We start from the raw sequence: 12,016 nt of genomic DNA, 5'->3' as shown, positions 1-12,016 counted from the left end.
AGATTTTCTAATTTTTAACTGAACATTAAAGCCCACCATTGAATATTTTCTGATTTAAAAAGAGACTGCCTTTAAAAATGTTTGATGCTCCTGATGTTATCTGAAATACATATAAAATACAAATGCACCTGTCTGCCTAGAAAACAACAGAATTACCACCCAGCGTCCTAGCCTGGTTTAAGACAAAACTCCAGCTGGAAATATTCTTGAAGAATAAAACTTTTCTTCAGTAAAATACTTATCTAAAGGAATCCTGTTCTAAAGTGTATAATCATTGTCATGAGTAGATTGTGAAATAGTAGGTGATTCATTTAAGATACATCTAGAATCAGAGAAAGTACTAGCAAATTACAAATAAAAATGAAGAGAATAAATGGTAAATGTTTTACCAGCCCATCCTAACTAGGAAAAATAATTTCCTAACTTGGAAAAATATGAACTCAATTAAGAATTCAACTTTCAGAGGAGGTTACAAATCTATGAACTTGAGAATAATTTGGGGGTACCAGGTCAGTGATTTTAAACTATCTGTATTGATAACTTGGGCATTTATTATATGTTTATCTTACCAACTTTTTTGGTGAGAATCTTTTAGGGCTCACCAAAACCTGGGCATGGGTAATACTTTGAAAACTCTTAACTTTGTATCTTTGGACAAGTCACCTAAAGTTTCCAAGTCTCTCGGTGGCTTCATTTGTAGTCTAGGGGGTAATAATATTCCCCCTTCCCCTCACAAAAGCCCTGTGGAGAGGAGATGCATGGGCTTTGAAGCAGCACAAGCCAGGTGCAGATTTCCCTCTGCACCTGGGCCCACACATGTGAGGCCTTGGGGAAGTTCCTTATCTGCCTGAACCTCTGTTTCCTCATCTGTATACTTAGAATATCACACCTAGTAAGACACTGTTAGGATTAGAGAACATTTACTTAAACACTGGGCACTTATTAAGCTTTCAAAAAATGGTAGCTACCAATGCTTGTGAACAAACACATTTTGCAAACTGCATAATATGTAAAGTATTATTCTATGACTTGACTGTTTCTTCAGATATCATGTAGTTTCTTATTGACATGACTAAATCATAACGTTACTCCATTAGTCTGTATATATGTATATACTTTCTTTTGCACATTGGAGACTTGTTGTGAGAATTTTCTGGTGAAATTTGTCATGAGACTATGACATTAGCCAGCCTCTCAACACTGACCTCTCTGATTTTTTTCTCCTCTGCTGCATTCCAGTCTGTATTCTGCAGTAATTTTTCAGTCTATTCATTCATTCTTTTATTTACTCCTTCAACAAACACCTATGGAAGCCTTACTATGTGACAAGATCTATGCTAGAAAGTTGTATTGCAGGAGGAATTACCCTATATATTTTATCACAGATGGTTTCATTAAATATTATGTTATTATGATGTTATCATAGTAATGTACAAAACAGAAAATATTATAGTTTATGTAAATTGTAATGGGAATTAAGAATAACTTTTGGCAATATGTTACATATTCTCTAGAAAATAATTACATTCAACCTCTTTTTCCCAAGGGTTACTATATAAATTAAATAAATCCTATGAGGATTATCCAAGGAAAGGTATTTAAAAATAGAAACAACTTTAAAAATGATCATATTTGTGACTCAACATTGAGTTATCTCTCAGAGTACATTCTTAAAGGCTTTAAATCTAGAATAATTTCTGAAATTGGCAACAATTGGAGACAAGAAATTGTTCTTCTGTTTTTACTCTATTTCCCTTAATAATCATAAGCCATCATCTATTTCTACTAATGGTAAAAACAAGTAAAAAAAAACAAAACAAAAACAAAAAAAACAACAAAAAAGTGAATTTCACAACACCTGTATGTATATATATATATCTATGATGTTCTAAAGCATTTCCTTTAATCATTATAAACATATTCCATTTCCTATTATCATTACAAACATAATCCATTTTAATAGCAATTGAGTGCCTCCAATGTGCAGTAATTACAAACTGAATGATGAAAATATAAGATAAGTATAGCAAGGATCAGCAAACTACTGCTTTTGGGCCAAATCTGGCCCACCACCTATTTTTATAAAGTTTTATTGTAACACAACCACCTGGTCCATTTGTTTATATATAATCTAGGGCTGCTTTCGTGGTACACTGGCAGAGTTAAGTAATCGTGATAGAGATGGTATGGCCTATAAAGCTTAAAATATTTTCTAACTATTTGTTCACAGAAAAGGTTGGCAAACACCTGCTTTAAAGTAAAGGTATTATAGAATTTCCATACCAATTTTGAGTATCAACACAAAAATTAAGAAGGAACTAAGAGAGAAAGAGTTTGCTGTATATTTATCTCCTTTTTGGCTCATGCCCAAAGCTTAGTGGACACACTAGGTAGGATAAAAGCTACACGTCTGAGAAGACAAATTCTCTAAAACAGTCCTTGCTGGGCTAATGGGCCACTGTTGCTCCCGCCTGAGATAACAAAAATTCCAAGTTTTGTCCTCCCAAGCCACCAAGGAAATGCCCACCGGAGCTATATAACTGTCCTTTTTTTTAAGGAGCTAGGGAATTCAGTTTGTGTCTAATTTTTGCTGTTCTTAGAAATATTATGACCTTCTATATGTCTATAAACCTCACAGATTGTTTAGTAGAAAATGACCATTATAATTAAAACGGGAAAAAGAAGCCAACGAGTTACCTGTGTGTTGTTCTTCAATCCAGACTTGCAAATACATGAAGAGGAGTAGCCCTGCTACTCCAAATATCAGCACCGAGAGGAAGACTTGTTTGGGATTCATGACCATTTCAGATGGCTGCATTTCTCTTCATTTCTGAACAACACATGATCAGTTTTCCACAGAGCTTCAATCCTTACTCGTTTTCTTAAGTGCTCGTCCCATCAAATACCCTGGAATTTTTAAAAAATCCACATTTTACCTCGGTGACAACATCTCTTCCCAGATATGCCATGTATCAATACTGAAGGCTAATATGAACTGTTAGCACTCTGAAGGCAGAAGAAACTAGGAGATGTCTCCAGAGTGGCAATTTTCTATTGCATACTTTTATCTTATCTAAGGAATGTATTATCGTACAGTTAATAAGTAACACCCTAACATTTAATTAGGTGAAGTATGGCCAGATTTAAGCCCTCTCATATTGTGGAGAGTACAGCAGGGTTCAGGTTACCTTACGATGACTGTGAGGTGAAAGACGACTAACAGAATGAATTGCCGAAGAAGGCATTTTGAAAGACATGTTCATGGACTACAGGGGAACATTACTTCATGTCTTACAAATATATAAAGTTAAAAATGGAGGGTTCACTCTATCATTATCATCTCATGTGAAAGTAATAGATTCCTTCAGCTTACAGGGTACATTTAAAATCTCTAAAAGGCATAAAAGGATACACATGAAAAGTTCAGAGTTCAAGGATGTCTCTTATAACATGGGAATACAGAATCTGCCTCAAGAATAAAAGATCGCTTTATTTAAAGAAATACTGAAATGACTTTGTTTCAGAACAATTTCATTTAGTGTAATCTTAACGTTTTTTTTAAAGTCATACCCACTTTTGAGAATCTAATGAAAATGTAAAAGTCTCCTTAGAAAAATATAAACACACACAAATCTTGCATAAGATATCAGTTTGTTTATGAACCCTCACTGAAACCTGAGTTAAGAACCCCCATGAACTGCCAAGAAACATGAGCTCACTAGTTAGCCTGGTTTATGAGGCCAAGGTCATGGCTTTGTACCTAATGCTAGCCAAAGACCTTGGCTCAGCTACTTGGCCACAGCCCACACCCCATCTTTGGATGAGACGAATAAACATTTCCTCAATGTGAAGACACAACACACACGGCTGTGCCTAAAAATTCTCTCTCTCTCTCTCTTCCCCACCTCCTCCATATATGACTCAAAAACTTCTGGGAGAATATTGATTTAGGTTTTTAAAGAGGCATTGGTGAGGTGTCAGGTAAAAGTTAAAAACTGCTGTGGGAAATTGCTAGGCTGGTTAAAGGATAATGTTTAGCTATTCTTGGCAAAACCAATTTTCACACAAACATTGGCCTTCAAAGATAACCTATGAGAAGTAGAAGTGAATGTAGTAGAGCAATCTCTTGATTAGAAAAAATAAATTCACCAAACAGTTAAAAGTGCTAATATAGAAAAACAACAAAAACCTCACATTATAAATACATTGTTTTCTTTATATTTTAACTATTACACTGGAAGGGCCCAGAGTAGGAACAGTGGTTGTCAGCATCACCTGAGGAGCTTTCTCAATTCCACTCCCCTGAGTTCCCGGAGGAAGGGGCAATGGTTACCATTTTCACCAGTGCTTCTGTGGATTTCAAGCATTTCTTGATTTTGGTAGCAGAGAAAGTTCATAAGTAGAAGAAAAATATGGCTTGTTGGATAGGAGACACTTTGCTCTTATAATGACTTGAAACTAAAATATCATGGGCTTTCCAAGCACACACAACGAAAACAAGTTCCTGAGGGAGATTTGCAATTTGAGGTGTCCCAAGATGAATCCCTCATGGAAAACTACCCAGAGAAGCCAGCTTTCTCTCCTCTTGATGCTACAGTTAGACGACGAATGGCTAATTCCTGGGTACACAGAAGATTCGGGTAAGAGGACACCTTAAACAAAATCCATTACTGAGGAAAAAATAGTTGTTTACAAGAAGAAAGAGACTCTTACAATCCGTCTACATAATTAAAACTTACCACAGAAGAGAGTGGAAGAAAAAGCATAAATCAGAAGAGTCACGGACCTGTGGGAACGGTGGGTGTGAGAGCCAAAAGCAGGACTCTCTGGGGGTTTGCGGAGGAACATTATTACCTATGATGCTGGAAAAAGATTAAGAACTTGCCCTTCCTTTCTGCGGGAGATGTTGCTATCCTCTGACATATCCTCCTGGGTAAGAAGCCAGGAGAAAACGCATAATTGCTATTATGGCAGATGTGAATAGGATTGAGTGATTAAAGCCACAAGGCAGAAAGGCAATCTGGTGTAAAACGGAGAGATACGTTAGATTTTTCTCCCATCTCAGTCCATTAACCCAACGTTGGCATTAGGAGGGAAATGGCTCTTATTCAACAAAGGTGAGGCAGTTAGAGCAGCGGCACTGCTGTAAGCAAAGCTGAAGGTCAGTGGCGATGGGAAAACACACCTATTTGGAGATCATACATCTACCTTCAAGCCTGCGGAAAAAGTGCGGACTATTGGAGATGGAAATTACTTGGAATAATGCTATTTTATGTACAAGCATTATACTTACATTTCCACGGTTAAAGGCTTCTTGTGTTTTGTACAACCCGTTCCACTCCCCCCTCACAAGTACCTTGAACCCAATGGGTACTCAGTGTGCTGCGTATTTTATTGGAACTTGGAGCTCCAATAAAAAAATAAAGGTAATTAATTACTTTTCTAGTTGTACTCATACATTTTTAGTCCCAACCTCCAAATGAAGACATACAGACTATTAAAATACTGAGAGGGTCTGCATGACTTGGTTAAAAAATACATATTTATTGCTACTTGCATATTCTATTGATTTATTTCTAAAAAATTACAAAAAGATATAAAAACAATTGTTTCACTGTTATCTCTTTCCCAACACTTTAACAATTATTATTTTTTAAGATGGGCAACATCACTAATCCTCAGGGAAATGCAAATCCAAACCACCATGAGATACCACCTCACGCCTGTCAAACCGGCTATTACCAAAAAGACAAGAAATAACAAATGCTGGAGAGGGTGTGAGAAAAGGGAACCTTTGTGTGCTGTTTGTGAGAAGGTAAAATGGTGCAGCCGCTATGGAAAACAGTACGGAGGGTCCTCAAACAATGAGAAATAGAAATGCCATAGATCCATCAGTTCCACTTCTGGGAATATATCTGAAAGAAATGCAAACATTATGTTGAAGAGATATCTAAACCCCATGTTCATAGTAGCATTATTTATAGTAGCCAAGGCATGGAAATAACCTAAGTGTCCACTGAAGATAAGTGGATAAAGAAGTTGGGGTATATTAATATATAATGTACAATGTACAATGTGTAATGTGTAATATGTAATAGAATACTATTCAGCTATACAAAGGAGGAAATCCTGCCATTTGGGATAACATGGATGGATCTTGAAGGCATTATGCTAAATGAAGTAAGTTAGAGAAAGACAAATACTGTATGATCTCACTCCTATCTAGATCTAAAACAACAGCAACAACAAAACTCATAGAAAAAGAGATCAGATTTGTGGTTACGAGCTGTTGGGAAGTTGAATGAAGGTGGTCAAAAGTGACAAACTTCCAGTTATAAGATAAATAAGTACTAGGGACATAACATACAACATCACAACTTACAGTTAACACTGTTGTGTGGCATATGTGACAGTTAAGAGTCTCATCACCAGGGAAGACTTTTTTTCCTCTTTTTCTGTCTCTTTTTGTATCTATGTGAGATGATGGATGTTAACTTATTGTGATAAGAACTTCACAATATATGTAAATTGAATCATTACTCTATACATCTTCAACTTATACGGGGCTGTACATCAATTACCTCTCAATAAAACCGGAAAAATTCTTTAAATAACCATAGTTACCTATACAAGCATTTTGGGACTTTAGAATAGTGATGTTACTCGATGGAGGCAATTTATTTAAGAAGAAATAATGAGTTGTCCAGTGTGACCAAAGTCTACGATTTAGGGAGAGAGTTATGGAATTTTAGGAAGGCCAGTTAGGACCAAATTATGCAATGTGGTGTAGAAGAACCCCAGAGTGAAGGGACAACTTACCCTTAACTTCTAGAAACGACAAGGAAGCAGAGCCTACCTGGAATCCACAAACAAGAATGAGGCCCTGCTGATACCTTGATCTTAGCCTGTGTCAGACCTCTGACTCATAGAAGTGTAAGATAATGCATTTGAGCTGTTTAAGCCACCACATTTGCTATCACTTGTTATGTCAGCAAAGAAAACTAATACAGTACAATACTATTACAAAGTAACATTTAAAAAAAGACAGTCTGTGATATTGCTATGAGTGGGTAAAAATAATGCTGATATTTCCAAATATTTTCCACATGGTTTCTTCATGTTCTATTCCTGTAATAGCTCAACCATTCAATGTATTTTCCCACATAGAAGATAAAAACATATTCCTTTATTAGACACTAATTTATAGGTGCTTCTTTATACATTTTGTGGCTTTGATTTCTTGTATAATTTATTTAACAGATATCTTCTACTTTGAGCTGTTGTATTTAAAATTTAATTGTAATTAAACATTTTAACAAGACAAGTCTTTGCCCTTATAATCTCTGTTTTAGAAAAAAGTTTTAAATTCTTGCTTTATATTTTAGTGTTCAAGGTAGAGTCATTTTTTAAAGCAAAAACAGATCTTTTTTAAAAAATTTATCTTTATTGTAAAGACTGCATGAGACTAAAACCAAAGTCCATTTGCAAACATTTGTTTGTATTAGAGATAAGAAAAGCAACACCCATAGAGATTATTGTTAAATGGACTGCTCATCTCAACCCTCATTTTTACTTGCTTAACATTCTAACATTTTAAAGTGTTAAAAGATTTCAATGTGTTAAATTTGGATGATCCAAAAATACTGTTGTGTTTTACTTTTGTTTAAGCAGTCATAAAAATTCGTAACATGTATTTACATGCCAGTCAGGAATCATCAGGATTACATTAAGTAACACATAAATTCTACAGCATGGAATTTTGTTTTCTTAAAGGGACCTATGAAGATAAAGGGAGTCCTTGAAAAGTTTTTTGGAGTCCTGGGATTTGGCCATGGTGATGCAAGAAAATGGTAATTTGCATCGTCATGTCTAAAATGACTTGAAGGAGTTATCAGCATAGATTATGTCACATGAGGTAAGAGGGTTAACAAGAATAATGAAATAATCGAGTTTTAGTTGTTGTAGTAATTAATAATGTAACCTAGGAAATGCTGAATAAAATATGGTTTCCACTCTATAACTGGGATCAATTGTGATATAACTGATAGAAATTGGTAGGTTACTAGAAGGAAGAGGAATTGAAGGCTATTCAGGTGGATGCTGTGCTGATTCCTTGATATCCATTCTGTTCCTCTGTGTGGAAGGCATGCAGCTTACAACAGACTGTCCCTACCTCCAGCTCCAATGAAGGGCCCTGAATCTCGGTTTCCAGCTTCACATAGCCTTCTGCTCTGTGTGTTTTATAAGGATACTTGTCATTGGATTTAGGGCCCACTCAGATAATCCAGGATGAGTTTACACTGAGATCCTTAACTTAATTACATCAGCAGAGACCCAGAGCTCACAGGTTCCAGCTAGGACGTATACATATCTTACTGGGGGTGGGCACCATTCAACCCATCCCACCAGGTTGTCCAGGCTTCCTCTGGCCACAGTGATTATTTCAAAGGTGAAAGAATCAGAACAAAGCTGAGAGCTTTGGTTTGATGGCCATGGGAAGTGATATTTTCTCTCCCAATGAATGTGAATAAGAAAGCATACAGTTCACGCTGCTGCTAGAAATCTCCTGGCTGCCCTGATGAAAACCAGCCTGAAAAACAAGGCAGCACAGTGAAGGCAAAGCTGAGAAACTTGCAAAGAAGGAGAAGAAAAGCTCCAACTGCATCCTGACTGCACTCACTCTGCCTCTGAATTTGTAATTTAGAAAAGCCAATAAATTTCCTTTATTTTTCAATCTATTACAAAGCAATTATAAGTATAGTAAGAGAGCTAAGGAAAGAGATATATTTGTGGTGTAGCAATTCTGGCAGGATAATCAGAAATAAATGGAAGTAATAATAACATTTATTGAGCAGTTATCACATTCTAGGCACTATTCTCAGCATTTGATATTGATTGTTTAATATAATTCCCACAATAACACTGCTATCTTCCCAGATAAACAATCTGCAGGACTGGCTCACATAACCACATAGTCTGAAGCAGAGTTTAGTGAAAGATGAGGTGAAAGGTACAGGTGGAGACAGGCCACAGAGGGCCCTGGAGTCAACCTTCTATGATTGTATCTGTCTTGTGGACACTGGGAAATCAAAGACAGGTTTGAAGGGAGTGGAGTGATCAGGTTTGCATTTTGGGAAGATCACTCAGGCTGTAAAGACTGCACTGAAGGTAAGGAAGACCATAGGCATTCAGGAAGAGAGAGGACAGCCATTAGGCAGCAAATCCTCAGAGCAGAGACTGGATTAGATTATGCTCTAGTCCAAAAATCTGTCTGTCCTTTCGTTTATGTGTATCCTCTTGTCTTTCATTACTGGAGGCAGTTTATTGTAGTGCAAGCTAAGTATGTAATTACTTTACACAAATTATATACTACACTACATACATACTACGCTAATTTGTAGTATACTGTGCTTAAGTATGAAGACTCTGGAGCTGGACTGCCTGGGTTCAAATCAGTGCTTGGCAAATAACTAGATTTATGACACAGCTTTTTATGTAACCTCTGTGTGCCTCAGTTTCCTCACATCTAAACTGGGGATAATAAAATACCTACCATGTGAGGGAGCTGTGAGATAAATATATGAAAAATATTTAGACAAATACTTGGCCCACAGAAGTGCTCTACAATATTAAGATGTCAATAACTTTATATTCCAGATGACCAGCACTAGGACAGTAGTTAATCAATAAACATTTGTTGAAAGGTTGGATAGTTTTACTTCAAAAGGCAGTCTATTTTTACTGTTAGAACTTTATTTTTTCAAGTCAAGCCAATTCAATCCAATCAATAAACATCCATTAAGCCAGAATATGACTAAGGCCCTATGCCAGACACTGAAGGCAAAGCCAAAATGAGGAAGGTTTAAACACTGTTCTTCATCAAAGAATATTTGAATGTATCTCTTTATAACTTGCACAAGTTGGTTCTAGAAAAGACTTCCAATTACTGAAGACAATTATCCTGTCATGCTTAATCTTTTTATACTCCAGAAAACAATAAATATACAAAATTCCTTGAGCCATTTCTTATGGGAACCAGTTTAGGAGCATTCAGTCACTTTAATCATCTTCCCCCAGACACATTCACACTGGTTAATGCTTTTCTTTAAATGCAAGGCTCAGAAGTAGATACAATAATCCAAGTATGACTGAATGGGTGCATAGTGTTATGAGAATCAGAACCATAAAAATAATGGCTGAACTTGAGTGCATCCACAGAAAAAATGGGAGAGTGACACAAGTTACAGGTTAGGGCCTTAGAGGCTTCCTTCTGCCCAAACAACAGGGAAACAGAAAACCCTTCTTAGAAACAATTGAAGCAAAGAAGTGTGTGCTTCACACAAAAGAAAACATGTGAAGTAGGAAACATGTCACAAAGAAAATGCAATTAAGAATCCCAGATAGAACATTAGTGCATGGTGGGCAGTAAGTAAAACATGTGCTTAATAAATAAATATAAGAAAATGATTTAAGGAAAGCAGACATGAAGGTTAACTCTGAAATATGTTCCACCACCTCCCCCAAAACTGGAAAAAGATGAGACCAGAAAAGATGCCTTGGTCAATGTGGAAATTATCAAGAGAAGATTAAAAAGGAACAGAGGATTTTGAGGAGAATTGAAAGATGATAATTTACTATCTCAACCACTAGTTCGAAGTGTCAGAAGAGAAAAAGTGTATGTGCTTTCTTATAGTGCAGAGTAGAGAAAGATAGTTGTTACATATGCATGTTATGGATATACCCTTGAACATTAGGTAATAACAAGGTACTCTGAGTACTATGAAAATGAGCAATATGCTCATTTATATTTTTGTTTTCTATTTCAATGATAGCAGGACATGAGTTTTTATGTCACCTAAAATGGGAAGTTGCTTTTCAGGGAGATAGCCCAATATATAAAGGAATTATAAAATCTAGTAAGTTTGGTGGGACATTATAGCTGAAAAAAAGTGATATAATCCAAAAACAGGGTAATACTGGATTGTGGGGGGGGGGGGGAAGAATTTTAAAAAGCTTCATGGCAATGTGACTACTTACAAAAGACCTCAAAAAACAAGTTAACAAAAGCTGGCATGCAATTAAATATTATATAGATGAGATATTGATATTTTAGATGAATAATTAAAATAATAGATCCAATCACGCTGCTGCAAATGGCAAGATTTCATTCCTTTTTATGGCCAGGTGAAATACGTCATACAGAGAAAGCTAAATACCATATAATTTCACTTACATGTGGAATCTAAAAAAACAAAATAAATGAACAAACAAAATAGAAACAAACTAATAGATACAGAGAAAAAACTGATGGTTGCCAAGTAAATGGGAGGGGGGTTGGCGGTTGGATGAAAAAGGTAAAAGGAGTTAAGAAGTACAAATTGGTAATTATAAAACTAGTCATGGGGATGTAAAGTTCAGCATAAGGACTATAGTCAGTAATATTGCAATAACTATGTATGGTGCCAGATATGTAACTAGACTTACTGGGGTAATCACTTCATAAAGAATATAAATGTCTAATCACTATGTTGTATTCCTGAAATTAATATAACATTGTATGTCAACTGTAATTAAAAATAAAAAATATATTAAAATAAAATAAAACTTTGCAAGACTAAAAAATAATAGAAAAATATTTATAATATGTTCTTAAGTGAAAAGGGCAGATTATAAAGCTTCTGGAACCTGCAGTTTACTAGATATTGCAGTTTGACCAGTCCTGCTGCATGGCAGACCTGCACATTCTGACATTCTGGCCCTCCTGGTCAGTCAGGGTCGTGTGGCTAATGAAAACAAAACAAAACAAACCCGAGCAGCATTGAAGAGGCAACAGAACATTAGGAAGTCATTTTGCTCTCTCCACTTACTCCCTATGAGTAAGCAGTAGTTCCAATTAGAATGTTACCTACAACATAAAACAGAATGCATCAAACTGGGTTTAGAATTTTACCTTTTACAGTAAAATGGCAACATCTATACTTAATTGATGTCAAAGAGTTAAGACTACATCTAGTAC

The 12,016-nt window shown here is 35.9% G+C and overlaps 1 protein-coding gene across 3 annotated transcripts in view; it reads right to left on the bottom strand.

The window, feature by feature from the left end:
- The window catches only part of CHST9 (carbohydrate sulfotransferase 9), a 194,744-nt gene that overhangs the window by 163,438 nt on the left and 19,290 nt on the right, over positions 1 to 12,016 (bottom strand). For 2 of the 3 annotated variants that reach the window (XM_081148297.1, XM_081148295.1), the window contains exon 2: positions 2,698 to 2,907. In XM_081148297.1, coding sequence (XP_081004423.1) covers positions 2,698 to 2,818 — 121 coding nt within the window. In that variant the 5' untranslated portion in view covers positions 2,819 to 2,907. Of the gene's footprint in view, positions 1 to 2,697; positions 2,908 to 4,194; positions 4,241 to 12,016 lie in introns of those variants that run through there. The other variant, XM_081148296.1, reaches the window with a different exon arrangement.

The sequence above is a fragment of the Miniopterus schreibersii genome (genome assembly GCF_964146895.1).
Source record: "Miniopterus schreibersii genome assembly, chromosome: 10".
NCBI classification, from domain to species: domain Eukaryota; kingdom Metazoa; phylum Chordata; class Mammalia; order Chiroptera; family Miniopteridae; genus Miniopterus; species Miniopterus schreibersii.
This window is presented reverse-complemented; position numbering and strand designations above follow the sequence as displayed.